Source organism: Onychomys torridus, chromosome 14, assembly GCF_903995425.1.
Source record: "Onychomys torridus chromosome 14, mOncTor1.1, whole genome shotgun sequence".
Taxonomy (NCBI): Eukaryota; Metazoa; Chordata; class Mammalia; order Rodentia; family Cricetidae; genus Onychomys; species Onychomys torridus.
Window position 1 is genome coordinate 591296 of NC_050456.1, and position 16058 is coordinate 607353.

Here is a 16058-nt window from a genome sequence, read left to right on the forward strand (position 1 = left end):
GATAGGCTCCAAAGCTATACAAATAAACCCTGTCTCAAAAAAACCAAAAGGAAAAAAAAGTTTGGCATTGGGGATTTAGCTCAGTGGTAGAGAGCTTGCCTAGCAAGTGCATAGCCCTGGGTAGATGTTAGAAAAGGGCACTGGGTCCCTTGGAACTGGAATTACACATAATTGTGAGCCACCATGTGGATGCTAGGAATCAAACTCTGGTCCTCTGTAAGAACAAGTGCTCTTAACTGCTGAGCCATATCTCCAGCCTCTGGCAGAGTGTTCTAAATAACTGCCTAAAGAATGCTTTTCAAATTTGGTGCTAATATTCACTTAAGCAAACCTTTGTCTGTAATACTTTATTTTCACTAATAAAATATGGAGAAAATCCTTAGGGTGGATCACAGAAGCACAAAATTAAAAAAAATTCCTTTGGAAAACATACTATAAAATAAAAATGACATTGCTTTTATTTGGGTTTCAAACCTAGAAGATCATTCTGAAAAGCTCTCAAGCAATGCCATCCTAATATCTTGAATTTCTAGAAATAAACGAGCATTTGATGAATTTGTATGTCAAACACTGTATTGTTAAAATCACAAAACTTTTTCTATCAACTGACACAATTTCTTAGTCTTGTCTGCATGATTTGTCTGGTATAAGTGAAGAAAAAAGCCAAAGAAACATCTCTGGAAACAGAACTTTTGAGTTTCTCAAGGTCATTAAGACTGTCACCTAAAAAGGACTTCAGGTTAATGGAATGTGTTCATAAAATATTACACCTCTTGAAGGAGCCAAACAGGACACACTCAGACAGGTAAAGTCCTCTCTGACTTCACCCCTGACCCCTCTATAAGTAGCCAGTCTAACATTTCAAACACAAGCAGGACTGCATATCAGATTATAAACACAATATCTATATTATTAGAGTTCATTTTCTCCAAACACCCAAGTTTTCTATTAAATTCTGAAGTAATGTTAAGCTTTGATTTATGTCATGATTAAGTAAAAGTTCAAAATATCTCTGAAATATAAATTTTAAAAGGCAAAGAAGAAGGAACTAAATTGACTGGAGAGGAATAAGAATACTCTCAATTCTCACCTTTGAAAAATATTATATTCATTTATTTTTATTTAATGTGGGAGAGGGAGAAGGGAAGGAGGGAAGGAGGGAAGGAGGGGGAGAGAGACAGAGAAAAAGAGAGTGGGAGAGAGAGAGAAGAGCACACACATAAGCATAGATGTGGAAGTCACAGGACAACCTGATGGAACTGGTCCTCATCTTTTACTCTGGGTCTTGGGGATCCATCTTAGTGGCAGCAGCAAATATTTTCACTGCTGAGCCATCTTGCCAGATCTCCTTGTCTTTTTTACATTTATTTACGTACTTACTTACTTACCTGTATGTGCATCAGTAGGTGTGTGCACATGGAAGCCAAGCGGTCAACACTAGGTATTTTCTCTTCACTGAACCTGGTGCTCACTGATGACTCTAGACTCGCTACCCAGCAGGCCCCGAGACCCTCCAGTCTTTGCTTTCCTAGAGCCGTGACAACTGATTGTTGCCTTGTGCCTTGCACATGGCTGCTGGGTACTGACTCAGGCCTCATCCTTTGTTTGTTTGTTTTCAAGATGTAATCTCACATGTAGCTCTGTTTATCCGGGAACTGTAGACCTTGTTGGCCTCAAACTCAGAGATCTGCCTGCCTTTGCCTCCCAAGTGCTGGGATTTAAGGCATGCAACACCACGCCCAGCTTCAAATTCTCTTCCTTGCTTGACAAGCATTTTACTGACTGAAATCCTTTAAAAAAATTTTTTTGAGACAGTTTTATGCTGTAAACACTGGTCTGAAACCTATTCTGTAGGTTAAGATGACCTTGAACTTCTGATCCCTTTTACATCAATGTCTTGTTATGGGTGAACCACGGCTGGTTTACAAAGTGTTAGTGAATGAATACAGGTTACTGTACATGTTACGCAAACACTATATGAACTGAGTTACATTCTCTGCTTTCATTTCTTTAAATTTTATATTATATACTCACAAAAGAGATCCTTGTCAGATATTAAAAAAAGATTTTGTAACTGTATTTTTACTAATTAAATACACTTTTGAAATCCTTACATTCTCTAAAAGGATTAACACCAACATTGTATAAATTAAACAAACAAAAAAGATAGAACCACCACTGCAGAGAATAGGTGACTACTAAATTAATTTCTATGTAAAATTTCTTGACAATGTTTAAATCTTTTGGAATTACAGTAAATGTAACAATACTAAATTATAACAAGACATTTGAGTTTGTGGCTATACCAAATAACCTTCTTTAGAGGGGTACTTTAAATTTTTAATTCACTAATTCTAAACTACCTTTGTCTGCTGTTTTTATTTTACCATTTAAATTTAAATAAGAAATTGTCGAGGTTAATGAGATGTCTATGTTTAAGAACACTGGCTGCTTTTCCAGAGGACTTGGGTTCAGTTCATAGTACCTACATGGCAGCTCACAATTGTCTGTAACTCCATTTCCAGGGGATCTGATGCCCTGAGTTCTGGCCTCTGAGGACACCAGGCACACATACATGGGCACAGACATATATGCAGGCAAGACACCCACACACATAAAAAAAGTAAGTAAAAGAAATACTAAAGTGACTAAAGAATTTTTATCACATGAAATGTCCTAATCTGAGTTTTTATTTATAGAATTAGCTTTTATCTTTGGAATTTCAATTTAAAATCCAAATATACTTTCATAAAATAAATCCTATCCAAATAATGTAAATAGATATTTAAAATAACAAGTTATATTTCAGAGAACTTCTAATATGCTGAGAGCAACTTAAACCTAAACGCAATGATTTCAAGTTGGTCTTTAGTCAATGAATCCATTTTACCTTCATGTAAAGTATTTGAAGATATCTAAAATTGGAGAAGACCTATGCACTGATCATCACCTTAATTTTAACCATGAATACTTAATAAATTTCCTTGTGTCTGGCCAACATCAAGCATTAACTGTCTCCTCATGCAACACATTGCCAGGGTCAAGCTACACATATTCAAAGAGGTTTTTAGAACGACCGTGGATCTGGGGTATATACTTTATTATATATGTAGCAAGTATGACTAAGAAGAATCAGAACTTTTTAAGTGCAGAAACAGTTCATGGACTTAGATTTAGGATGCACTTGGAACTTACAATGCAATGTACTTTGGCACAAAGCCTCAATTTCTCAGTTGATATTCCAGATTGATACTTACTTTCAGCCTGTTTCAAAAAATTCTTAAAAATTTAAATTTAGTGTGTTGGAAATACAAGGGCTTAAGATAAGATATGTATTACCAGACCCAAGGCTGTCTCTTTGTGATTATTTCTATAAAGAAATACATGATGACAAAAAAACATGACTCATTTTATAAAAATATGCTTACAAGAAAGTTTTCAAGCTCACAGCTCTTTCGCTGAGGTAAGGACATTTGTATTTACAACACAGATCTGAAACACCTACCTGTTTTTCTGCATAACAGAACATGTTTCTCTTGGCACAATGTTTTAATCTCATATTAGAACAGAAATTTATAAATAGGTCATTATTAGTGCTTGGCCTGAAGGCATTAGCCATTAGTTTTGTTTAAGGTAAAACAGTGAGGCATATGTGACAGCATACAATATCTGCTAGTCCTTCCCCTTTTCACATGCACACAAACTCACCATCTGAAGCCTTCTTCAGTTCAGTTTTCAATTTTTCCTGGTCTTCTACTAGTTTTTTATTTTCAGTTTCCAAAATGTTTTCTTCATCTTTGCCATGGTTTTTTAGTACCTGTCATAAAAGAGTTATAGGAAGAAATAAGCTTATATTGCAACAGTTAGATTTTTTTGGAATAAATTAAAATGATTGGTTTTTATTAATTTGACTTCTTAAGTATTTAATAATTTTTTTATAAAGTGCTTTTGCTAATAGAAACCTGATATAGCAAGCAAACACACATTGATATTGTGGAGCTGGAGAGACAGCTCAGCTGTTAAGAAGATATACTGCTTTTCCAGAGGACCTGAGTTTGGTTCAACCCCCTATAAATCTAGCTCCAATGCTTCTGACTTCTGTGGGCAACTACCCTCATATGCATAAAACCACACACACACACACACAAACACATAATTTAAAAATATTCTTAAAATGATTTGTTATTATTATGGATGATGTTTCTGAAATCAAAGTAAGAATTTCTGATTGGGCTAAAATTATAATTATGCTTTCAAAATTAAGTCAATGTGACTGCTTTCCTCAGTTAAAGATGTGATATACATTTAATGTTTGATATTAGTTGTACAAATCATCATGCTATAATTGCACTGTCTTGTCTACTCAAGACTACTTTTACACATAGAAATATATAAGAGTATAATGTTGCCAGGATGAAGATGGTTAAATGGAAAATGGCAAGGTGCTCTGTAAGGTAGGAAAATTCTGGTTTTCATTAAGCAGTAACAAATTAATCTTTAATATCATTGATCATTTAAATTGCTCTTTATATTTCAAAATCAATTCTGGATATAACAATGATTGTAGCTTGTCTTTTCTAGGTAAAACAATAAAAATCTAAACAGTAAAATAACTGACAGTAAACATAGAATAAAAATTTCCTAACTTGCATGCATACATAGAAATCATCACTGTTACTAGAAACTAGAAGTAAATTAAAAGAAACATAAAAACATAAAATATTTAAGTTACAAAGAAAGATAAATTATATTTTAAAAATAAAAATGAGCCAGGCGGTGGTGGCCCCAGGACTCGGGAGGCAGAGCCAGAAGGATCTCTTTGAGTTTGAGGCCAGCCTGGTCTACAGAGCGAGATCCAGGACAGTCACCAAATCTACACAGAGAAACCCTGTATTGAAAAAACAAAAAGTAAATAAATGAATAAATATATACATACATACAAAATAAAAATGAAATAGCTCAGTTAATAAAGTAGTTATCACACTGACTCTGATCCCCAGAATCCACAAAAAGAAACCAGGTAGGCCTGGTGAAGCCTGCCTACTACAATCCGAACACTGGGGAGACAGAGACAGGAGAAATCCTGAGGCTTCTTGGCCAATCAGCCTAGCTGAATCCAAGAGCTTAAGGGCCAACCAGAGATCTCATCTCAAAAAACAAAGTGAACAGTACCTGAAGAATGACACCTGAGGTTGACCTCTATGCTCATGTGTACACACATGCACATGGACTAGTATCCCTCTTCTCAACACACACAAGATAAATAGAAAATAAATTTATGTATTTGTACACATGGGCCAGTAGACTAAACATAGTGGCAGCAGCTTAATTCTGGTGGCTTCCATGGTAAGGAAAACATGATAGTTTAAGAATTTCTACATTAGAGGGATACATTTAACTGACAAAACTCAGAAAATCTAGTGAGCAATGAGTGGATGCCAACATTTTAGCATGAAAGATACTGTAAGAGATAAAATGTAAGAGAACCATGGTCTATACTCTTTCTTTGGTAACTTTCACTTGGTAGAAAGGAAAAGCAGGAGCACAAAGCTGGAATAAGCACAAACATGGCACCACCATGTTGGAGTAGGACAGGAGTAGGCAGCTCCAAGGAGGGATTAAAGCTCCAGTGAACATACTATCTCTCTTAAATAGCTTTTAAGAGAGCAGAGCCTCGGAGCATACTCTGAATCGGAGAGAGCATCAGACCTTTTAGAATCAAAAATCTTGTCTGAAAAAGCAGGATGAGAATTCCTTAAGCCTCTTTCAATTTGTTGCTTACTTCAAGTTCAAAACAATTTTACCCTAGAAAAGAAGAGCTACATTTGTAAAGTCAGAGCAGATTTAAAAACTTAAGCTCACTGAAGAGGATTACTGCACTGGGGTGATTATCAAAATTAGAAAAGAACCACTGAGCTGCAGGAATGTTTACAGTGACTGCTTGAATTATTTATGCCACCGACTTGGAAAAGCTGATTTGTGGCAGTCTTGTAAATAAGCTTTCATTACTGCACCTGTAAAACTGCTCAAATTTATTATCCCTAATTTCATGTTGGAGAAAGACCAAGAGCTCTGGAGTCTGCAACTCGACAGCTCCCAGCCACAGGAGGAACACATGTCTTTACTAGCCCCCAACTCTCATCCACCTCAGAAGCTGGTGGAAGTAAAGGTCAGTGAGAAGTAGAGCTCCATGCTGCTATTTTAAAGCAGTTCAGTTAAAATTAACTGATAGCAAGGCATGAAAGCACACATCTGAATTACCAGTATTTGGATAACAAGCTGAGGCAGGAGAATTTTGATTTCTTTATTTCTCTTTTTAAAGTTGTATTTATTTTTATGTGTATCTGTGTATCATCTGTGCCTGGTGCCCATGGAGGTCAGTAGTGGTCATCAGATGCCCTGGAACTAGAGTTACAGATAGCTGTAAGCCACTGTGTAGGTGCTGGGAACTAAATCCAGGGTACTGTGGAAAATCCAGTAGCAAGTGCTCTTAACCTCTGAGTCATCTCTCCAACCTGAATATTGTGATTTCAAGACCAGCTCTAGCTACTTAAAGAGAATCTGCCTTGAAACAAAAACAAAAGTTAACTTTGACTGAATTATCAGAAGAGAAATGGACCTTGGGCACCAAAGAGGCACCATTTTTATAGAACATTATAGTAGTTGAGGGGACATAATATGTGGTTGTAAATGTGGGTACTACAGTAAGACTGCATGCTTCAAACTTCCTGTAGCTATATCATTTATTTTTACTATTACCCTTTCTTTCCCAGTTTTCTCAGCTATAAAACGCAGACAATACAAACCTCATGGGATTGTTCAAGAATTAAGAGTTAATATCTTACTGTGAAGCACCTGAAGTAATATTTGGCATAGCATTAACTATTATTTAAAGCCACAGAACCTTGAAATTCAGAACCTATGAGGAGAGTTGCCCTAGGTCACACTGCCAGTTACTGAAGTGCTGAAATTAGCACCCAGTTGAAAGTTTCTGAATCTCAAGATTGTATGTTTTCTGCTAGATAATATTCTTCGTATACAGAATAAAGAAGTATTTTTAGCAATTTTTTCATTCTTTCACTAATATTTTAAAGCCCACATAAAAGCATTTTTTATATTTTCACCAATGGCTTTTATTGATCACTTTATCAGTCTATTAGTTATACTCTGAGTATTGACAGGATTTATCCAGTTCACAAATTTCCTTCTCACTACATACTAGCTTTGGTATAGCATATCTGATGATCTAGGACCGCTGACTGGGTTGGAGCTATACAGCAAGCAGAAAACCAGAAAAAAAGATGAAACTGTGGGAGGCCCAGGAACCAGCAAGCAGGTAATAAATTTCCTACCATGAGTGACTGGCTTTGAAATTAATTCCAAAAGAAGAGTTCCAAAGTTCTCTTGAGGAAGTGATGCTCTGACGGACAAGACTAAATTAATTCCACTGGTTATGTTGCATATGTGAAGAGTTATGTTTATCAAAAACTCTGTAAAAATACTGTCTGCACTAAAAGGGTGTGTGTGTGCCTCAACAATAGTTATAACTACTCTAAGATGATGTGCACAATTTCAAAGCAATAGAGATAGATGAAAGTCTTCTCATAGATACAAAGCTGGGCTTTTGAATTTAATCAACATATATAAGGTTTTGATTTTACCATTGTGAAATGAGATCAAAAGGTAGACAATCAAGCAAACATTAAAGTACAAAATGAAATTGTCCTACTGAAACAAACATCTCTCCTGTAAAAAAAGCAAAAAGTACTTACTACTAGCTTTTTGATATAGATCATACCTACATCTTGATTTCTAGAGAATATTACTTTAAGAGGAAGTATAGAAGACATCAATGGATCAATGCTTTTTCAAAACAGAACAAAGGTTGGTGAGATGGCTCAGTGGGTAAAAGCATTTGGCTGTGTGAGTCTGGTGACCTGTGTTCAACCCCTGTAACTCATGTGAAGATAGACAGGGAGAACCAATTCCCAAGCGTTGTACTGTGGCACACATACCCTCTCCACACATCATGCATACATGATAATAAATTTTTAAAAACAAGGACAAAAAAAAAGTAAACTGTTTTTAACATGCTGTTTCCATAAAAGATGCTAATAACCTATTCATAAAGATGCATTTTTAAAATTATCTTTCTATGAAAAGAGGTCTTTACCTTTTTTGTTACAATGTAAGTGAGGCAAATACCATAAAAAGCAAAACAGAAGTTTTGAGTAGGTGATAATGAGTTTTGCCTAATTTTGCCTAATTTACGAGGTCACAGAACTCTTCCTATTGTCCATATGATAGCTGCCTGGCTGGCTTACAACCATGGAAAGTAGGACTTGCAGTCCTTTTTTTTTTTTTTTTTTTTTAATAAAGGCTGAGCTTCAAGACTGAGCTCAGAATTTTCTCTTTCTACTGCTGAACATGACATTAACTTGGTATAATGTGAAGACTATATTTGAATCTTTTTGTTGTTGTTGTTGTTTTCAAGATGGAGTTACTCTATGTAGTTCTGGCTGTCTTGGAATTCACTCTGTTGACCAGGCTGGCCTCGAACTCACAGACATCCTCCTGCCTGTTTCCTGAGTGCTGGGAATAAAGGTGTGCACACCACACCTGGCTTTGAGAAATAATCTTAATGTATGATTCTAAAAACACTTTCCTCAAGAAAATGTGTTTCATTTATTAAAAGTTCCAGTGAATCTTTTTTCTAAGAATTGGATACACTAAAACTCAGGGAATTTGTATGAACTGAAAACACTGAATCTATGAGATCATCAGATTTTAAAAATCAAATTAATTTCGTGTTTCATTTTTCTATTTTTTGTCAATAGGGCAAACCTCAATATTTGACAGACATATATATTCCCTGGATATCAGAAGACATAAGCAGCATAAGATTTGTAAAAAGACTTTAAAAATTATGAGAAATCATCAATGTTGTCTCAATAATCTCTCACTACTTCATACACAACAAATCATACTTTAACTGAAAGAGAAATGTAAGCAGAGAATTATAAAGCTTTAATTCAAGTTATGAAATAAAATTAATGGTAATAGAGGACTTCAAATTTGTATTCTAAGAATGGCCATATTCTGGGTATGATACAGCCACTGTAATCTTAAACTCACAGCAGCTGTGGTTACTTTCATTGGGCCCTTATCAACAGTCAGTCATGGATGGTCATGGGGCCCATCCATCCCTGCTGAACTACTGACTACTGAGAGATTCTGGAAGAGAGGGAGTCACTAGCTGTATATGCACTGGGGAGCCCACCAAGCTACAATGGCTAGTTCTAAAACCATGGTCACAAAAGGCTTTAGTTAAACCCAGGGCACTACAAAGCAAAACAAAAGATAGGAATGTGGAAAGAGGACTTGGGGGGGCGGCTGTAGGGAGAGGAGAGTTGATAAGGGTGGAAAGGGATAAGGGGACAGGGAAGGAGAGTAAATAGAATGCACTACAGACATGTATGAATTTGTTAAAGAAAAAATTTAATTACCAAAAACTATTAAAAAATGTGTGCTCCAATAATGTTTCCTCCTGGAATCACAGAAACGGGGCCACTGGTATTAGTTTATATTGAGGGAAAGTGTGGGAGCAAGCAACCCTAAAGAATAGTAATCATCTGGGCAGTGGTGGCACACACTTTTAATCCCAGCACTCAGGGGACAGAGTCAGGCAGATCTCCCAGTTCAAGCCCAGCCTCATCTACAAAGTGTTTCTCAGAAATTCTAAGTAAGTAAGTAAGTAAGTAAGTAAGTAAATAAATAAATAAATGTAATCACAGAACAATGCTATGGTTTGTGCCACTTTCTGCTGATAAATTATGAAAATGCTACTTTTGATGCTAAAAATAGTACAATACTCCTTGTGAACATTAACAGCATTTAAATAATTTTCTATAAAGAAAAATACCAATTTTAGTTTTTCATTCTCTTCCATGAATTTCTTGGCAGCCTTATTGGTATTTTCTGCTTGAGTTTTAAGCACTCCTTTGTTTGATATTTCTTTTGCCAGCTGAGTAATAAGTGTGACCAGACGTCTCAACACTCTGAGGAAAAAACAGAGTAAAGTTCAGAGTAATGCATAAGTAGATGACTCATTGGGAACTCTGACTTTAACACAAATAGCCATTGTCCAATGACTCCTGCTATGTCTAGAGAAATGGTGGTGGAGAGGATGTTTAAACAGAACATTTCCAAGCCTGGCAGTACAAACACACTGTGCTTCCCTCCTTCACATCCTCTGCTGGACAACAAGCATTGCAACACACAGATGTGGCAGCACCCCAGGGCCTCACACACAGTGGTATTCACTTTTCCTCAACAGGCCTTTAGCCTAAAGGAATAAAATAGAATTTTAGATGGTACTGTAAGACTAGCAGGAAAATCAATCTCTCCCTCCTCTCTTTTGGTCTAGTTTGAAATTTACACTTTAAAGATCATTTTGTAAGGGTGGTTAAGTCTGAAAAATGAACACTGTCATGTTTATAGGTAACCCCCATTGATAGATATTATAATTAATCTCTTCAGTTATCTTTTTCAGCAGCTATTTACTAAGGCACTGGGGCCACAGCTGAAAATGAACTTAGTTCTTGCCTTCAAGTTTAAGTTCTAATGGAGATATTTTATGTAATTTTTTTTTTTTTTCCCCGAGACAGGGTTTCTCTATATAACAGCTCTAGCTGTCCTGGACCTTGCTCTGTAGACCAGGCTGGCCAGGAACTCCAAGAAATCTGTCTGCCTCTGCCATATGAATGCTGGGATTAAAGGTGTGTAACACTACCCTGGGCCTCTAGTTGGAGATATAAACAATATTTAATTATAATTGTGAAAGGCACCTGAAGTTGAAGTCTAGACAAAGTATAAGAACTTTAACAGAAGACCCATCTACTTTGGAGGAAATGACAGTCACAGAGCTTCTTGGAGAAAGGGGCTAAAGGATAAGTAAAAGTTAAAGAAAGAAGGCCAGGTATGGTCAGGTTAGCCTTTAATTCTGGCACTTGATAGGCAGAGGTGGGCAGATCTCTGAGTTCAAGGCCAACCTGCTTTACATAGCAAGCTCCAGGCCAGTCATGGTTACAAAGTGAGACTCTGTCTCAAAAAGAAACAAACAGGGCTTCAGCTTCCCAAGCCCCTCCCCGCCCCCTTGCTGTTTGGAGGGCCTTTATCTCTGTGTGCCTGCTATATTTATGTGTTTCTTCACCCCTAATAATAGCAGTTCTTCAACCACCAGAAAAACAAACAAAAAAAGGTGCAGGGAGGGAAGAGTAGTCCAGGAGAAGAACAGCTTATATGATGACTCAAAGGAGGGAGGAGAAAGATATCTGATAAACTCAGTAACTGTTTTTTAAAAGAACTACTAGTGAAGAAGAGTGGGAGTGGAACACACTCTGTGTATTGCAGAACAGTGTGAGAAGGTTCCAGAAAGTTGGCAACCAAATCATTCAAGGTAGATCTACGAGTTGTAACTTTTGTCCTTTTTATTTATAACATTTCTCCTTTCCCTTTTCTCTCTCCAAATCCTTCCATATACTTATTCTCCTTCAAATTTATGGCTTCTCTTTTTTTTCTTTTTTCTAATTGTTATTGCATGTATATACATATATATTCCTAAATATAACCTGTTCAGTCCGTATAATGCTACCTGTATGTATGTTTTCAGGGCTGAACGTTTGGCACTGGATAACCAATTGGTGTGCTCTTCCCTGGGTAAGGCCATGTCTTCCATTCCCAGCCTTCCTCAGTGCAACAATTATTTATTATTTGAGTATATCATCTGCATTCTTTCATGAAGATGTCAACAAAAAACTAAGGTGTAAGTGGGAAAAAAAAGCAGAAAGAGAATTGTTTGAGTGTTAAAGCTGTGCTTGTACAGATTTTTACTTACAGCCAAAAAAATAATGAGAATCCAGAAATATAAAGATTTCTTTGGGACCTAAAGAGCTTCATCTGTGTGTGCTCATAGGCACCAGGCCTGCTGGCTGAGTTCTTCTCAATGACTTGAGTGGAGGAGTACTTTCTTACTTCTCTCACAGCATCTATTACAGGAGAGAGAACGTTACTTTCGGTTTTCAAGTAAAAATATTTTAAACAACAAGTAGTTGTAGAATAACTTACCAACCTTTATAATAATCGACTTCAGATATGGCTTTCTTTCTGTATGTCCCTCTTTAGTACCTGAGAGGGTACTGTGCACAAAGATGGATAGTGGTGGCAATTTATGGATCACTACTACAGTATTTTAAAATCATTCCTCTACGGCTTACTTATCATCTCACTGCCAAATCTCGATTTAATGTTTTTAACAATTTTATACCCCTTCACAATAGATGCTCTCAATTTATAAAGAAGATCAACTTTATTTCAAAGGATGGTGTCTGGAACATAAAACATTTTTGCATAAAACGTCAAACACAGTGGTAAAGATTCCAAGTTGCTGCCAATGAACCCACTTAATCCATAAGGAGGGTTGTGAGGCGGTTCCTAGGGAAAATGTATTTTGCAATGTGTATTAAAAGCTAAAGTGACAAAGAGTGACTCTTCCAAATATAATCATGAAACTCATTCACATTTTATACATAGTTTATAGATGTGAACTTGGAGTTAATTTCAGATGTCTTTTACTGTTCTTGGGTTTGGCCTGTAATCTATCACACAGAGCAAGGGGCTAGCATGCTGGTACTAAAATGTTTTGGATTCTTTGAATTCAAATTTTTAGATTTAGAATTTTCAGTTAGGGATGTTCAATCTATGCAGTACACATCTTTACTTCCACCATATGGATTTAAACTGTGAAATTTGTCATATTTGCTCTATGTTTTTCAATCAAAAGTCTCAGTGATACTTTCCCCTAAATATTTCAGTATACATCTTCTCAGATTAAGGACGAATTCCTACATAAAAACTGTTAATAACTTTTTTTAAACAAAGGGGTAGATGTTTTAGACAAAGGGAAAGGCAATGGATGTTTTTAGGGCTTACCAGCTGCAATACTAGACTCTGGAGATGTCTGTGGAAGGAGGCAGAGAGCATATGCAGAAGCAAGAATGGTGATAACTTCAGTAAAACCATCCTTACAACAACAGGCCTCTGAGCCACAGACTTTAAGATGCTCTATAACATGCCATCAGGAGAGCAAAATCCCAACACTACCTAATAACCACTTAGTATTAAAAAAAAAATTTGCAGCAGCCCCCAAAGCTGTTTTTCAATCAGGGTTCAGTGAAAACTCATACTTTCCTAAGTATCTTGGAATTCCATTCCTTTGTTGCATACAGGCCAAGACCCTGGGTGCCCAGGGCACTACTATAACAAAGACTGCAACTGAAAAGAAGGCCACTCATTGCATTTATACTTTAGAGTGACTAAACTAAAAGAGGTGAAGAATCACTGCACCTGAAATTTGTGTATATAAAATAGTACCAAATACGTACCAAAATAACCTTAATATCAATATATAAAATGATTTGTCTTTCAATATATCAATATCATCAACTTAAACAATCAAAATCCAAATAATTTATTAAACTGGATTCAAAGGAAAAATCTAGTACTTACCTAAAAATAGGACAATTAATAGGATTATAATAGTAAGGAAAGCTTTGTTCCAAAAACTTGCAATTTTACCCCAGACACTAAATGAAAAAATCTTCTGCCATCTGTAAAGCAATACAATTAGATTAGGTAAAAAACAAACAAATAAACAAACAAAAAGTAACAACAGAAACAACAATCAAACCAAGAGCAGGATTTGAAATGTTTCGTAAATACTGAAATAATATTTTGCTAGTGTGGCAAAAATTAGAGAAATTTAATTTTAAAAGTTATTAGTCCTCTGACATGACATGAAATAGAAATAATTATTTTTAATTAAAGACATTTGATTATCTTTTGTATGATGGTTTATATATTCTAAAATGAAAATAACTTTTTTTTTTTTTTTTTTTGAGACACGGTTTCTCTGTAAAACATTCCTGGCTGTCTTGGAATTTGCTTTGTAGACCAGGCTGGCCTCAAACTCACTGAGATCCACCTGTCTCTGCCTCCCAAATGCTAGGATTAAAGGCGTATACCACCACCACATGGCGAAAATAACTTTTGAAGTAAATATACATGAGCAAAATCTCAAAAAGAAATGTGAGCATGGGTTTGTGTGCCCGGGTCATGCCTGTAGAGTAGGGTCAATCTGAGATGTTCCTAGCTTCCTTAAGACAGTCTCACCCTGGGATTCACTGGTTAGGAGAGGCTGACTGCACAATCTGCCTGCTTTTGCCTCTGGCACTGGGATTATAAACCTATGCAACCATCCCTGGCTTTTGCATAGGCTCCAGGATCAGACTCAGATGCTCAAGCTTGTATGCCAAGCACTTTATCAACTGAACTATCTCAACAGCTCAAAAAGAAATTCTTAAACTAAAATGTCATATTTTAAATGTACGCTATTTCTTTTTCCCTAGTTACAGCAATGTCTCAGAAAAGGCGTCTTTTGATTTAATTCTCTGCTTATTGAAACAGTCTCACTATGTAGCCCATGGTCGCATGGAAATCGCCACCCCTGCGTCAGACTGCAAAGTGCGCCAATTACAAGCAATTACTACTGTATTTGGCTTCTGCAGGTCTATTTTTATATGGTATGCTTCTATTGTCTACTCTAAGTAAAACAATATCTTTAACCAAGGGAATACAAAACAAAAAACAAAAAACTGAGATATGACATATATGTAAAGTGAGGGAAAATCCTTTTAAGTATATATATATATATATATATATATATATATATATATATATATATATATATATATATATATATATATATATATATATAGGTAAACTTTTACACATGTAAACTAGGTTTTATATATTTAACTGGCTCTCAAACTTTTCTTTTTCTTTCTTTATTTCACCTTCCTCCCGCCCCCCACATGATGTGTTGAGGTCAGACCACAACTTTGTAGAGTTGACTCCCTTTCCACCACGTGGTTTCCGGGTATCAAACTGAAATTCTCTTACTTGGCTGCAAGCGCCTTGGCCCACTGAGCCACCCTGCAGGCACTCTCAAAACTTCCTAACCCTACAAAAAGCGCCACTCGCAGTAGCCTGAAGAAGCCACTCCAACATTTGGTACTGCTAAAGATTTGAAGGTTTCCTACCTCTGAGGAGGAATAAAGGGCAGACAGAAGATTAAAATGAGTCCTATTTCAGCATAGAGAAAGCTGGCAACCGCCGCCCATTGGATTGTCATGGTTTTTTCTTCACACCTAAACAGAGAGACCCGGTTTTCACACAAGCCCGGGTGAACGGCCCCACGAGGCGCGGGGCCTGCTGGGAGTTCGCCCGTCCCCACGTGACGCGGCCGCGCAGGGGCGGGCCCCGCGGTCCTCCGGCCCTGAGCGCCCGCCGGGGCAGCCTGACGCCCCGGCCCAGCCGCCCGCAGCGCTCCACCGGGAGGCCCCCCGCCCCGTCCGGCTTACCGGCCGCCGACCGCCCCGCGCGCGCACGTCACACGCCGCAGGGAGCGCGCCGGCCCGGCTGAGGTCACACTGACGCGACCGCGTTTCCTGGTACGCGGCGTGCAGGACGCGAGGTGACGCAGGCTTCTCCACGAGGCCTGACGCCGGGTGGTGGGAGCCGTGGCCAGGGCTGGGTTCAAATTCAGCCAGCCGCCCCAAGGCGCAAACCCGCCTCCCGGCCCCTAGTTTAATTAAATTTAAGTGAAGGCCCAGGCCTGGGGGTTTGTGCAGCATCGTCAGGACTCGTTTTGCATCCTGTTTTCCTGCTCTTGTCCAGTGGTGGAACCAGGCAACTTCAAGGAGCTGCTTGGGGATTGCTAGGAAGATGGGCGTGGGCGTTACCTAACCATATTCTGTTAGCTAGCTAAATAGGTCCTGGAAAACAACGAGGGCGGACTACCTCATGGTTAACACTGCATTCTACCTCCTGTTTCCCTGGTGACGTAAAAAAGGAAAAGCTAACAACTACCGCCCTCCCCCCACCCCGCCAATACCACCTGGCCAAAACGTAATAACGCTGCTCTAGCTGGAGACTTGGCA

The 16058-nt window shown here is 37.7% G+C and overlaps 1 protein-coding gene across 1 annotated transcript in view; it reads right to left on the minus strand.

The window, feature by feature from the left end:
• The window catches only part of LOC118595154 (B-cell receptor-associated protein 29), a 42375-nt gene extending 26701 nt beyond the window's left edge, over window positions 1-15674 (minus strand). Inside the window, exons 1-6 of the mRNA XM_036205403.1 lie at window positions 15480-15674; window positions 15159-15266; window positions 13567-13667; window positions 11897-12047; window positions 9923-10058; window positions 3709-3817 (exon numbers count right to left, since the gene is read on the minus strand). Coding sequence (XP_036061296.1) covers window positions 3709-3817; window positions 9923-10058; window positions 11897-12047; window positions 13567-13667; window positions 15159-15250 — 589 coding nt within the window. The 5' untranslated portion in view covers window positions 15251-15266; window positions 15480-15674. The remainder of the gene's footprint in view (window positions 1-3708; window positions 3818-9922; window positions 10059-11896; window positions 12048-13566; window positions 13668-15158; window positions 15267-15479) is intronic.
• Window positions 15675-16058: the final 384 nt, after the last annotated feature.